The following is a 15760-nucleotide window of genomic DNA, read 5'->3' on the forward strand; positions in this document are numbered from 1 at the left end:
TCAATATATTGAAATGTTTCATTGACGTAGATAAATTTAAAAAAAAAATAATGAAGATATGAAATCTACTTAGTTATACTTTAGAATAAGTAATTTAACTAATAATTTAGAATAATTAACCTAATTAATAATTTATTATAATTAATTTCATTAATAATAAAAAATTATTAACTGGGATTCAATACTTTTTTTTTTCATTCTCACTGAGCAAAAATTAAACAATATTTAATAATATTTCAATGTTTCATTAAATTCTAAATTTCAGTCTTTAGAAAAAATGTAGTTTTATGTAATTTATCTTTGGAACTTTTGGAAATTAATTAATCATTAATTAATTAGTTATTAATCAGTTATTAATCAGTAATCAATCAGTAATTAATTAGTAATTAATCAGTACTTAATTAGTAATTATTCAGTAATTAATTAGTAATTAATCAGTAATTAATTAGTAATTAATCAGTAATTAATCGGTAATCAATCAATAATTAATCAGTAATTAATTAGTAATTGATCAGTAATTAATCAGTAATCAATCAATAATTAATTAGTAATTAATCGGTAATTAATTAGTAATTAATCAGTAATTAATTAGTAATTAATCAGTAATTAATTAATGATTAATCAGTAATTAATTAGTAATTAATCAATAATTAATTAATAATTAAGTAGTAATTAATCAATAATTAATTAATAATTAAGTAGTAATTAATTAATAATTAATTAATTATTAATAATTGATAATTAATAATTAATAATTAATAATTGATAATTAATAATTGATTAATTATTAATTAATTACAGTAGTGAAATGATAGTTATTCTGCAACAAAATTTTATTTGTTGGTTTCTGTGAGAATTTGAGATGAATTTGGGAAAAATACCGAACGTAATATATTTATAATCTCCTAAGGCTCATTTGTGTCGAATAAATAACCTATAAAGTACGAATTATATTATACTTAAATTTATCATCACACACCGGGTGCATTTTTCATAAAACTTTTAACAAACAATTGGCCAAGTTTTATTTTTAATATTAACTTGGTTGTTTCTTTGAAGAAATAGAGTGTCAGCCACCCCCGACTACTCGCCTGTGATTGGTGAATAGAAGGAGCATGCGCTGACGATCATTATGGCAATTCTGCAATTGCGATATAATTTTATAAAAAATTTCTCTCTCTCTCTCTCTCTTTCTCTCTAAATGCACACGAGCAAAATATAATTCAAGTTTGACAAGTTGTATGAAAATTGCATAATAATTAAAGCAAAATTTTCTTTTTCGCGTCGAAAAAGAAAATAAACTCTCGATTTTCTTTTCGAGAAAGAAAATAAAATTTCAATTTTCTTTTCGGGAAAGAAAATAAATTCTCAATTTTCTTTTCGTGAAAGAAAATAAATATTCTAAAATACCTATTCAGTAGGTAAGCAAGAGGCCTCTTTGGGAATCTCAGTACTTACAGTTTCGGTGGATTTTTTTTCCAATAATTCTTCGATAATGTCTTTGACATTTTCGTTAATTTCCGATTTTAATGTCATTTGTTCGTGATCAATTTTTGCTTCGTTGCTTTCAGTGATACAATTTTCTGTTTGGGGAGAAATATTTTTTGGCGGTAGACTTTCTTCAGTGGTGGGAATTTTTTCCGATATTTCTTCGTTGGTATTTTTAACTTGATCTTCTTGTTCGATTTCTTCTTTTTTGGATTGTTCTTCGGATTTTTTACATTCTTCTTTATTTTCTTTACATTGTTCTTCAATTTTTGTGCTATTCGGGGATATTTCACTTTTTACTGGTTCAATTTTTTCCATCTCTATTTGAACTTTTTCTATTTCTATTTCACTTTTTTCTGGTTCAATTTTTTCTAGCTCTATTTCAACTTTTTCTATTTCTGTATCCACTGTTTCGATTTTTCGTTTCTCTTGTTCGATTTTTTCAATTTCCATTTTTCTTTTCTCTTGTTCGATTTTTTCCATTCTCATTTTTCTTTTCTCTTGTTCAATTTTTTCTATTTCGCTTTCCTTTGGTTCTGTTTTTTCTGTTTCTATTTTTCTTTTCTCTTGTTCGATGTTTTCTGTTTCCGTTTCTTTTGATTCAATTTCTTCCATTTCTTTTGTTTCAGTTTCTTTTTTATCTTCAGTTATTTTCTCTATTTCTTCGTCTTCTTTTTTAATTTGTTCCATTTCTGTTTTAATTTCATTTGTTACCGTATCTTCTTTCGCAATACTTTCATTATCACTTTTCAGTGTTTCAACTTTCTCGACTTCTTCTTTCTTCAGTATTTTATTTTCTTCTAATACTTCGCAGTCTTCTGAAATTTTCTTTTTTTCTAATACTTCATTTGTTGGAGAATTAGAAAATTCTTCATTTTTTTCTCCCTCCTTATTTTTTTTCGTTTCTACACTAGTTTCCGCTTTATCGATTTTCTCCAAATCTTCTGCTTTCGTTAAAACTTCAATTTCTTTTACATTTTCTTGGAGATTTTGCATTTTTTCGTCTTCTGGTATTTCTTCACTTTCTTTTAATTCACTTTTCATTTCTTCAGCTACTACAATTTTTTTCGTCTCTATTTCTTCACTTGGAGTTAATTCCTCCTTTAGTGGAAACCTTCCTTCCGTTTCTTCTTCCTTCTCCGAATCTCTTGAAACGATCGAATCGTTGGACTGATTCGAATTTTCAGCCTCAACTATCGTAAAATTGTCAATTGTCAAACTGTCATTATTTTCGCAATGATTTTTCAAATTCTCCGCCTCATTGACATCAAGGGAAAATTGCTCGGCATCTTTTACATCAAATTTCGAAATATCGGTTAAATTTTCCGATTCTGTATTTAAATTTGAACCTTCATTGCTGTCGGTGCGACCTAAAATTTTAATCACAGTATTTTTTGCACCGTTGAGACGTTTTTGACCGCGGCCACGCGATGGAACAATGCCCTGCGATGTGGAGGTGAAGAAATGCATTTGATGACTCTGTGGCGATTTTTGCTGTTCTTTGAATTTCTTCCTCTGTGCTGACGGTGATTTTGCACTATTTTCACGCATCGGTTGCTCGTCACGTTTCACATCTTTTCGCTGAAGAAAGGGCGATTTATTATTATCCTTTCTTCTCGCTGTGAATGGACTTTTTGGAGGATTTGTTCGTTGTGTATTGTTGAAATGCGTTTTTTCGTCAAACGATTTTTGCCGATAGAAATTGTCCAGTTGATGAGTTGTAATTTCACTTTCGCCATGACTCGAATAAGTGACACGAGATTTTTGTCGTGGTCCAACTCGTCCTGTGCCAGCAATACTCGGTGCATTTACTTAAAAGAATTGTTTTTTTTATTTTAGGTGTTTTTTTTAATATTATCATTAAGTAAATCTAGCAGAAAACGAGGGGAAAAAAAGTAAAACTAAGTCTGAAAACAAAGGGAAAATAATTAAATTTGAAAAAAATATCCTACCTTTAACACTCATGACAGGTCCTTTAATAGGCATGTTACCATGATTCACAGTAACTTTAATACTCTTATCAGTGGCGACTACAGTTTTATCTTCAATTGGCGATAAGGGTCCTTTCAACAATGATTCTGAAAAATCATTTTGGTTATCGTAATGACCATGATTTCTCGGTCCATGAGAACCATGATGATTGCCTCCGCGACTCCGATTAGTGGGTTCAACTAAAAATTAAATGTTTCCACTTTATTGAAAACTAAAAACTCCAAATTTTTTCCTCTATTTTCTCGTTAAAAAAAATATGTGCAAAATAAAATTGGCACTTTGTCCATTTTCACGATTTTCAAATGTGAATTTCTAAAAATTTCTTCTTTGGAGAAAATCGAAAAAATATGGGACTTTCGGAAATAATTAAATTATTAAATTATCACTAAAAATTAAACGCATACATTTAAATACAAACCTTCGAACTGATGTCGCTTATCGTATTCCTTATAATCCCGTCTACTTGTGTCGCCCAAAGAAAATCTCAGATCTTTCTTGGATGAATCTTTCTTAATATTTACCTGTAAATTTTTGTTTCATTAAAATTAATAGTTAATTAGCAAACATTACCTGCGCAAAACGCAGTATTCAATTTATTATTATTACGCAAATTACAAAAATTTTTTATTTTCAAAAATATCAACACAAATTTTTGAAAAATTCAATTATTAATTACATAATCAATTTTATTATTACTACCTATTTATTATTTTCTAAAATTTTAATAAAATGCATCGATACAATTCAATTATTTTCAAAAATTTTTAAAAACGCAGGAATTCATAATTATTTTTTAATATACAATTTTAATAAAATTTTTCGAAAAAATAAAAATTAATTTCAAAAATTTTGATAAAATCTTTTAAAAGAATTCATTTATTTTCATAAATAATAAAACAAAGAAATCTGTATGAAAAATATTACTGTGAAAATAATTGAATTCATGCGAAGAAAAAAGATTCACATAAATTCAATTTTTATAAATTTTTTCAAAATAATTCAATTATTTTTATAAATAATAAAATAATAAAATTTTATATAAAAAATTATAATTATTTTCAGTACAATTTTTATAAAGTTTCTCGAAATAATTCAATTATTTTCATAAAATAAAATAATGAAATTTTATCATTATAATTACACTGAAGATAATTAAATTCAAGTGAAGAAAAAATATTTACATAAATTTAATTATTACTTTCAGTACAATTATTATAAAATTTTCCGTAAAAATTATATTATTTTTAAATAATAATTTTTAATTACAATTATTAACAAACACAATTATTTGAAACACTTGAAAAAAATTCTTCGTAAAACCTAATTACTTTCAGAAATTTCAATTAAAATTATTTTTAAAAAATTATTTTCAATTATTTTCAAAATATTTAAAGAAATTCTTCAAAAGAATTTAATTATTAATTATGAATAAAATTCCTTGAATGTATTCAATTATTTAAAAAAAAATTTTATACAATTCTTCGCAAGAATTCAGAGAGTTTCAATAGATTAATTTTGAAATTCAAAACATTTAAGGACGATTATCCAAAGAAATGCAGACCTCTAGAAAAATAATTAATTAACAATTAAATAATTAAAATATTTTTTTATTAATAGCATTTTCTATAAAAACTAAATTATCAATTTTAAAAAAAAAGATATTGACAATTCAAAAATTTTAATCATATGTAAATTGTATAAATAAATAAATACATTTTTTTATTGTCAATATTTTTTTTGGAAATTTGTTAATTTTGTTTTCATAAAAAATACTTTTAATGCCTCCAGAGCACCAAAACTTTTTTAAAAATTTATTAAATATTTACTTGCAATGTTTGGAATATTTAATGCAAATTTTAGTTAAAATTGTGTAAATATTTAAATGTTCCGATTAAATAAATGTTCAGGAAAGTTTCACGCTAAACATTTATTCAATTATGGGACATTTAAATCTTTACACAATTTTTTCTAAACTTTACGCATTTTTAATAATTCCAAACATTGCAAGTAAATATTTAATAAATTTTCAGGAAATTTTCGGTGCTATGGCGGTAAATAATATTTTAATTATTTAATAGTTAATTAATTATTTTTCTAGAGAAGGATCATATTAATATAGATATTAAATATAATCAAAAATATAATATAAATTATATTATATTTTATATATTATATTAAATATAATATGAAAATAAATTTAAATATTAACTATAATCTAACTTTATCATTGTCCCATTCCCGACGCCAATTTCCTTCTGCAGTGCGTTGCCTGTTTATTCGAGCCTCGTCAATGCGATTTCGTTCAGCTCTCCAAGCATCATATTCTGGTAAATATCCATCTCTCGAAGTTGCCGGTATTTTTCTATGATCCTAGAGATTTTTTTTTCAAAAATTTTAAGTATTCTTTATTTCATAGAAATATATTTAATTTTTGACGTAAATTTGAGAATGAAAATAATTATACCTTTTGATATACATCTCTACCGCCACCTCTTTTTCTAGGACCATTTCTTACATATTTATTCGGCGCTTTCTGTTTATCCTCATCTCTCTTATCGTCGATAATATTTTCCTCCCTCTCGGAATCCGCTAAAAAGTTGTACTTTGGATCAGGAGGAGGACCATCTCCCTAAAAATAATTAAATAAATAAATTCCAATCTCTCGAATTATAATATAAAATAATAATTTAATTAATAATTTTTCTATTAAAAAAATTAAAAAGAATAGAAAAAAAATTTAAAAAAATTTTTTTAAATAGAGAAAATTAATAAAATTTAAAAAATTTTAAATAATTACTTGAGCAAATTTATGTATTTTTTTCCCCTCGACGGCACCAATGAGATATTGTTGAGGACGTTCAGAATGTTCCTTTATGGGTTTGGATTTAACGTTAGTTTTACTTGTTTCCTTTCTAGTAAATTCTGGTGGCTCTTTACGTTCTGGCCAATCACTCGATGGCACCATTTGCACAAGTGCATTCAATTTTGCTGCATTTTTCTTGTCAGCTTCTACTTCCTATTAAAGTGTAAATCACATAATTATAATATTTAAAATTTTAAATTATAATTATAATTTATAAATATAATTTTAATTTATAAATATAATTTCAGTGTTTAAATTATACACTGAAAAAAAATTATTTGCTTCAAATAACCGATTACTTGCCGATTATAAAATAAATTATTTAATTCAAGAATATATATTTACTTGAAACAAAAAATTTAAATTTAAATTAATTAAATGGTATTTGGACCAATAATTTCAGTATTTGAAACAAAGTTAAATAAAAATTTATTTAATTATTTGATTCAAGTAAATATTTAATTGATAATAGTCAAGTAATCGATTGTTTGAATAAATAAATTTTTTTTTAATATTTAATATTTTTTTATATTTATAGTTATAAATATTATAATATAATTATAAACTTTATTGTAAACTATATCTATAATATTTATAATAATTAAATATAATTAACATTCTTTTTCTTTCAAAATAAAGTTTTTGTTGATAAATTTACCTCGTATCTGCGTTTAATTTCTTCATTTTGAAGTCTTATTTTATTAATTTTCTCTTCGAGAGCATTAGCCGCCATCTGTAAGGAAAAAAAAATTGTAATTGTTTTTTAAAAGAAAAGAAAAGAGAAAATTTTTCCTATATTAGTGAATATCAGTAGAAGTTTGATTCTATCGGTTATTAGAACAACTGAGCGAGATATTTTTATTACGAAACATAACTTCTGTATAACGGACCATCCGACCATTGGCCTCATTTCAAGTAGTACATCAACAAAAATCAAGAATTATTTTTTCAATAAATGTAACTTGAACATTTATATATGCCTTGTAAAAATTTGTCTAAAAACAATTTTATAATTTTTTGAAATCAATTTTAAAAATTTGTAAACATGATTTTGTAATTTTGAAACTCAATTTTTAGTTTATGAAGACAAATTCGTTGGTAAATTTTGAAGAAGAATTTATTTAAAAATTGTAAGATTGTAATTAAACATTTTCAAAGTCGAGTCTGAAGACTTGAATACTCAATTTTTAATTTCTGAAGACAATATGAATAAATTACAAAATCGTGTTTAAAAATTACAAATTGAGTTTAAAAATTGCAAATCGAGTTTCAAAACTAGAAACAAGTGTAAAAATTAGAAACTGGTTTAAAAATTAGAAAATAGTTAAAAAAAAACTAAGAAACGAGTTTAAAAATTAGAAACTAATTTAAAAAATAGAAACTAAATTTTTAAACTCGATTTTTGTAAATTCTAAACTCAATTTTTAATTTCTCGAGATAATCTGATATGTAAAAATTACAAAATAGTATTTAAAAATTATAAATCGAGTTTAAAAATTAAAAATCGAAATTTTTAAACAGTAATTTCTAAACTCAATTTTTAATTTACAGATTAAATTTTCAAGAAGAAATTTATTACTTTTAAAAATAATTGAATTCTTGTGATGAATATTATTATTTATGAAAACAATTGAAATTTGCAAAGAATTTTATTAAAATGCTTTAAAATAATTGAATTTTCGAGAATAATTTTGTTATTTATCAACATAATTGAATTCTTTCGAAGAATTATTTATGTAAATAATTGAATTCTTGTGAAGAATTTTATTAAAATCTAAACGAATAATTGTATTAGTTCAACAAATTATTTAATTAAAATTGTAATTAAAATAATTGATCTATTTCTAGCAATTTTATTAAAATATTTGAAAATAATTGAATTTCTGTAAAAAATTCAAATATTTTTGTAAACAATTGAATTTTTCGAAAGAATTTTAAAAAAACATTTTTTAAATATTTGTTTTTTTTTAAGAATTGAAATTAAATTTTTAAGAATAATTACATTTTTTGAGAAATTCCTGTAAAATTGTATTAAAAAAAATTGAAATCCTGATAATTTTTTTTATTTATAAAAATAATTGAATAATTACTAAGAATTTTATTAAAATTTTCAAAAATAATGGAATTCCTGTGAAGAATTTTATTATTTTTGAAAATAATTGAATTCTTCATAAGAATTTTATAAACATTGCTTTAAATAATTAGTTTCTTCGAAATAAAATAAATATTATGAAATTTTTATTTTAAATAATTAAATTCTTGAGGAAAACTTTATTTGTGTAAATAATCGAATTTTGAATGAATTTTATAAATTTTTCTTTAATTATTTGAATTCTTTTGCGAAATTTTATAAAAATACTAGATATATTGGAAATAATTGAATTTCGAATATTTTTTGAAAATAATTGAATCGGTTTAAAGAATTTGTTTATAATTATTGAGAATAATTTTTGATTTTTACTATTAGCGAATTTAAAGAAGTGGAAATTCCAAAAAAAACAGAAATAATAATAATAATTATGTTTAAAAATTACAAATTGAGTTTAAAAATTGCAAATCGAGTTTAAAAATTAGAAACTAGTTAGAAACTAAATTTTTAAATACAATTTTTGTAAATTTAAAACTTAATTTTTAATTTCTGAAGATAATCTGATGTAAAAATTACAAAATCGTTTTTAAAAATTTCAAATCGGGTTAAAAAATTAGAAATTAGTTTAAAAATCTAGAAAATAATTGAAAAAGTAGAAACTAATTTAAAATCTAGAAACTTATTTTAAAAACTAGAAACTAAATTTTTAAACATGATTTTGTAACTAAACTCAATTTTTAATTTCTGATGACAATTTGATGTCAAAATTGCAAAATCGTGTTTAAAAATTGCAAATCGAGTTTAAAAATTAGAAATTAGTTTAAAAATCTAGAAAATAATTGAAAAAATTAGAAACTAGTTTAAAAACTAGAAACAATAGTTTTAAAACCAGAAACTAAATTTTTAAACACGATTTTTGTAAATTATAAACTCAATTTTTAATTTCTGATGACAATTTGATGTCAAAATTGCAAAATCGTGTTTAAAAATTGCAAATCGAGTTTAAAAATTAGAAATTAGTTTAAAAATCTAGAAAATAATTGAAAAAGTAGAAACTAATTTAAAATCTAGAAACTATTTTAAAAACTAGAAACTAAATTTTTAAACATAATTTTGTAACTAAACTCAATTTTTAATTTCTGATGACAATTTGATGTAAAAATTTCAAAGCGAGTTTTAAAAAATTGTAAAAAAAACCACGATTATTATAAGTAATTTTTATTCTATGTTTTAAGAAACTCAACACTCATATTTATTATACCTATTCAAATTACACAATTTTGTAAATATTTTTAGAATTTAAAAAGTTGACTTAACCTCATAGATACCAAATTATGTCATTTTTAGGACTAAACATAAGTTTAAATATAGTTTTATGATTTAAGATAATATACATACGTTTATATTTTAATATTTTCTGAACAATAATAGCAAAGATTTGATAAACAAATTTTAGCTATTTATGTTAATAAAGTTAATTTTTGAAAATCGGAACAAGAATATGTGTGTTGAATTCTAAACAACGCATTCTTATAATAGTTAATGAGGTAAGTACAGTTAATTTACAAAATATATTATAAGATAACAAAAGTAACCTTGCTTATGGTGACGATGGACGTATTGCACTTTGATATATTTCAAATAAATAAAGTTTTCTTTTTTACAAGATTTTATTCCTAAAGGAAATTTATCTCCTTTATTCCTTTTATTACTCACACATTTCTACTTACACTGCGAATGTCACCCGTACTTCCGAATTCTTGAATATCAGGGTTCAGTACTTTTTAGTAACATGCAAAATAACAGTGAAGTTCATATGTCGACAGTGAAGTTTAAAAAAAATTGTGTTTTTTACTCTTTTGGATCGATTTAACCCTAGTGGAATCCAAATAAAAATAAGTGACAGTGAAATAATTTATATTTTCTTCGGTAATTTATTTATTTATACGATTTAATATCTTTTTTTTTTAGTTTAGTTTCACATACAAACGGATCCTAAGGAGAACCAATGAAGAAACTCGTAGTTACCCAACCTTGCTTGGCTGAAAACGGTTAACACTCTACTCTATACACTCAGTTACCAACGGTCAAGTGACGTCACGATAATTTCTCTCTCAGAAAAAAAATAATTTGTACACAAAATAGATATTTTCTCAATTTTTTATAAATAATTTCCTGTGACATTAATTATTTAAATAATTGACAATTGTGTATAATAGCGAATTATACCTGAATATTATGATTCAAATTCTTATAGTGAACGATTTGACATAACCGCCAAAAATCTAACCTAAAAAAACAAATTTGTGACCTACGTTTACAAGTAAAGTAGTTTTTTGTTTGAAAAGAAAATTATCATTTTGTGCTAAATGTGACGACAACGGAAGAATAAGAAACAACAGGAGAATATTTTAAAGAAAAATATTTAATTTAAGTGAAAAGGATATTTTTTAAAAAAAAGTAAAAATGGATCAAATGTTACCGAGTCCAGGGTTTAGTATACCAAGTATTGGTACACCTTTACATCAACCTGAGGAAGATCAACAAATTCTTCCAAATGCACTTCAACAACAACAACAGCAGCAACAACAACCTCAACAATATCAATTGCAACAATTACATTCAATGAGTCCAAACTTACAAAGCGGAATGTTGATGCTAACACCTCAAAAACAAATTCACACTTATGCACCAACTCCGTCTTTTGCAACACCACAGAGTCTTATGCAGCCACAGACTCCGGTAATTAATTTCTCTTATTATGAAAAATAATTTTTTTTGCTATGAATTTTACACTCATAATATTCACTTCATTTGAAAAAAAAATACTTTTAGTCTTTACACTTTTCGTTTGGAAGAAATCGAAGGTGTTGAGAATTTAATACAGATTTTTAGCAATTGAATTCGAATAATTTGAGGTGAAATTTCGAGTAAATTCTGGTGTGGCTAATAGACAGGGTGGAAAAATTATTATTGTTGAGTAATAATAATAATAATAATAATAATAATAATAATAATAATGATAATAGTAATAATAACAGTAAAAGTAACAAAATCCTCCATTAACATCGAAATCTAAATGTTTGAGTATTAATGTCCTCGAATATTTAAAAGTTCGAATGTTAATTCAGTTAAATATTTGTTTGAATATTAATTTCATTGAATTTAAATTTAATTCTTCGAATGTTAATTCAGTCAAATATTTAATTGCTGAAATGTTTAGGATTTACAACCAAAGTGGAATAGCTTATTTGTGATTCAAACATAACATGGTTCATATCATAGCATTTTTCCCAGATACATCTTGAAATGTTTACCTATTCGAAAATTCTCCTTTTAACCGAATATTTAAATCTTTGAATGTTAATTCAGTTAAATATTTAAATTTTCGAATATTACTACCGTGAAGAATTTTAATTGCAAATTTTGAAAATAATTGATTTTTCCAAGTAGTTTATTAGAATTTTTGAAAATAAATTTTTGAAAAATTTTAATTACAAATTTTGAAAATAATTGAATAATCAAAAATATTAAAGAAAAATCTTAAAGTGTATAATTAAAAAATTAAAACAATAAAAATTGGCTTCTAAAAATTATATTAAAATATTTTTGAAAAAAGCAATTCTTTGAATTTTTTTATTCTAATTTTTTTAAAATTCAATAATCTATTTTCAATTCCATATTTCCGAAAATTCAAGTACATACGTAAAAAAAAATATTAGAATTTTTTAGAATCATTTTTAACATTATTTTGGAGGAAACAATCATGTTCAAGAATTATAATTAAAAATCTTCAAATAATTAATTATTTTCTTTTTAATTATACAAAAATTCTTTTAAAAAATTCAATTATTTTCGAAAAATTACATTAGAATATTTTTAAAAAACTAATTCTTAGAATTGTTTTATCATAATTTTTTTAAGATCTAATTATCTTCGACCAAAGTAAATTAAAATTTTTTTTAAATTTACAATTTTTAGACGAAAGTTCAATTGTTTTTAAAAGATTTTCGAAATTCAATTATTTTCAATATCTAAAATTTTAATTAAAAATTTTCCCAAAAGAATTAAATTATTTAAATAAAATTAATTTACAAAAGAAATCAACAAATTTTAATAAAATTCTTTCACACGATTCAATTATAATTCAAAACATTTTCGAAATTCAATCATTATCAATATCTACAATTTTAATTAAAAATTTACCAAAAAAAATTCTATTATTTTAAAAAACTGAATTTATAAAATTCTTTACAAGCCTTTAAATATTTTCATAAATAATAACATTTTCACAGAAATTTAATTATTTTAAAACATAATTTTCTCTCAAAATTTTGAAAAGTTTAGAAAATTTGAATTTTTGATAAAATTTAATTAGAAATTTTAATGATAATTCTTTTGCCATTAGTTGAATTTTTTAATATGTATTTAATTATTAAAAATAATTATCAAAATTTTTCCCAGAAATTTAATTATTTTCGGGAATTTTAATAAAATTCTTTGCAAAATTCAATTATTTTAATAAATAACAAAACTTATAGCACAATTTCAATTACTTTTAGTACATTTTTAAATAAATTTCTTGAAAAATGCAATTATTTTTAAAAACGTTATTAAAATCCTTCGAAAGAATTCAATTATTTAACAAAATTTTGAAATAATTTATTTATTAAAATTTAATAGTTATTTTAAATACATTTTTAATTAAATTTCTTTAAGAATTTAATTATTTTCAAAAATTTTAATGAATTTTTAGAAATATTCAATAAAATTATTTATTTTTGTTTTCAAACAATTTAAGTTTCATAGAAATTTTTAATAAGAATTAATTTAAAATTGAAATTCACTTAAAATTTTAGGTAATAAATTGAATATTAGAAGCGTCATTTTTTGAATTTTAAGAAATAATTGAATTTTGAAAATGTTTCAAATTAAAATCTTTAAAAATCTGAATTTCTCATACATTTAACTAACAATTCTGTAGAATTAATTTTTTGTAAAAAGTTTAATTGCACCTTTTTTAAAAAGCTTTTTGAAGTTTTCGAAAAATTAATTTAGTCGAATAGTTTAATTTTCAGAAATTAATTTAATCGAAAATTTAAATATTTGAATGTTAATTAAGTTGATTATTAAGATCTTTAAATTTGAATATTTTTTTTGTCAAGAAGCTAAAAATTCAAATATTTATTTTATCCAAAAGTCAAGAATTCAATTTTTTATTTCTCTGAATCTTCAAATAATACTAGAATGTCGAAAAAAATTTGAATTTTTGATTCACTAGTATAATTATTTGTGACATTATTTATAAAATTATCAATATCATTGCAGCAAAATATGATGTCTCCTATTGTGCAATCAACAAATCAAATGGCACCAGCCTCTATAGGACCCTCTACCCCTGGACCAATGACTCCAATGACTCCCGCTTCCGCGGATCCAGGAATTCTTCCACAATTTCAGTTAGTTTTTTTCTTCACTACAACCACTGGAATCACAAAAAAAACTTTCTTTTTTCTACTTCCGAGTTTATTTTACTTTAGAATTTATGTTCGCAATTTTCTCTAATATTAAATTTTTTTTTTCATTTTCAGAAATATTGTATCGACAGTTAATTTAAATTGTAAATTAGACTTAAAGAAAATAGCGCTTCACGCGAGGAACGCTGAATATAATCCAAAACGATTTGCCGCTGTGATTATGAGAATACGAGAACCAAGGACAACCGCTTTAATATTTAGTAGCGGAAAAATGGTTTGTACTGGTGCAAAAAGCGAAGAAGATTCACGACTAGCAGCTAGAAAGTATGCTCGGATCATTCAAAAATTAGGATTTCCGGTACGCTTTCCAAAAACAAAGAGTATTCACTATTTATTAATTATAAACACTTTAATTAAAAATTAAATTAATTTAAAATTTTCTTTTTTTAGGCCAAATTTCTCGACTTTAAAATTCAGAATATGGTCGGAAGTTGTGACGTTAAATTCCCTATTAGATTGGAGGGATTAGTCTTAACTCACGGACAGTTCTCGTCATATGAACCAGAATTATTTCCAGGTTTAATTTATCGAATGGTTAAACCTCGCATTGTTCTTCTTATTTTTGTCTCTGGAAAAGTTGTACTAACAGGTAAATAGAAATTTATTTCCTCTTTTTTTTATTTGAAGAAAAAATTTTTATTTTTTATTGAACAAAAAAATATATCGAAAATAAAAATCATTAATTCAGGGTTGCCACAGATCGGGGAATAATTTTACAATATTTCAAAATTAATTGAATTTTAAAAAAGTTGCGTTTCAATTTTCAAAAATAGATCAACTTCAAAAAGTTTCAATTTGAAATTATATAAACTTTCAATTTTTAATGAATTTAATTATAGAAATTTTAAAGAACTTAGGTTTTTGAAAAAGTTTAATAATTCAAGTTCTTCTGAAATTAGTCAAATTTTTTAATGTATATTTAATTAATTATTAAAAATAATGAATTTTTAGAAGAATTCTGATTAAAAACACTTAAAAAATTGAATTTTTGAAAAGTTACAAATGATTGCAGAGCAGATATTCAATTATTTTCAAAAGTTATAAAATTCTTCGGAAAACTTCAATTATATTCAAAAATTTTTAAGAAGTTCTCGTCAAAATTTCAATTATTTTTATAAATAAAATTCTAATAAAATAAAATTCTTAGCAAAATTTTATGTTATTTTCAAAAATTTTCCTCATTTCAATTATTTTTAATATCTACTATTTTAATAAAATTTTACAGGAAAAAACAAAATTTAATTTTTATGGCAACCCTCTTATTATTTTTGATAAAAAGTATTTATTACTAATTATAATATTTGATTTCAGGTGCAAAAGTGAGGCAAGAAATTTACGAAGCTTTTGACAATATTTATCCTATTCTTAAAAGCTTTAAAAAACAGTAACGAAAATATTATTCACTCGTTCTTAAATGTGATTTCTCAAGATTCCATTTTATTTTTATTTTTTTTTTTGTATTTCATTCGGAAAATTATTTCTGATTTTCAATAATCGAAAAGGACATTATTTCGAGATTATCATTTATAATTATTATAAATGATATTTAGACAACAAAAAAATACTATTTATTAGACAATGTTTATTTAATCAATTTAAAAATCACTGAAAGTTGAAATTATCGCATCTTTTGGATTGTTTGTCGCTCGACTGGAAAAGTAAGTTTTGAAAAAATGTTAAGATATTTAAAAAAAAAATGAAAAGAGATCTGATTTCGACAAATCTGATTTAAATTTAAATTGTAGATTAGAAAAATTCTTTTTTCTAAAGAATTCAAAAGACTAGGATTTT

The 15760-nt window shown here is 22.7% G+C and overlaps 2 protein-coding genes across 2 annotated transcripts; one reads left to right on the forward strand and one right to left on the reverse strand.

Annotated features, from left to right (window-relative positions):
- Positions 1-1410: 1410 nt before the first annotated feature.
- Positions 1411-10195, reverse strand: LOC122504543 (trichohyalin-like). Its single transcript, XM_043615700.1, has 9 exons — positions 10028-10195; positions 7002-7076; positions 6278-6496; positions 5945-6109; positions 5701-5850; positions 3899-4001; positions 3441-3659; positions 1876-3299; positions 1411-1806 (listed from the first exon to the last, which is right to left on the reverse strand). The coding sequence occupies exons 2-9, from the start codon at positions 7074-7076 to the stop codon at positions 1411-1413; spliced, it is 2751 nt and encodes a 916-aa protein (XP_043471635.1). The 5' UTR covers positions 10028-10195.
- Positions 10196-10490: 295 nt separating this feature from the next.
- LOC122504529 (TATA-box-binding protein) lies at positions 10491-15636 on the forward strand. The gene is made up of 5 exons (XM_043615682.1): positions 10491-11174; positions 13761-13891; positions 14024-14267; positions 14360-14558; positions 15281-15636. Exons 1-5 carry the CDS (start codon positions 10899-10901, stop codon positions 15355-15357), a joined length of 927 nt encoding a protein of 308 aa, XP_043471617.1. The 5' UTR covers positions 10491-10898; the 3' UTR covers positions 15358-15636.
- The last annotated feature ends 124 nt before the right edge of the window (positions 15637-15760 follow it).

Source organism: Leptopilina heterotoma, unplaced genomic scaffold (assembly GCF_015476425.1).
Source record: "Leptopilina heterotoma isolate Lh14 unplaced genomic scaffold, ASM1547642v1 Lhet_303, whole genome shotgun sequence".
Classification (NCBI taxonomy): domain Eukaryota; kingdom Metazoa; phylum Arthropoda; class Insecta; order Hymenoptera; family Figitidae; genus Leptopilina; species Leptopilina heterotoma.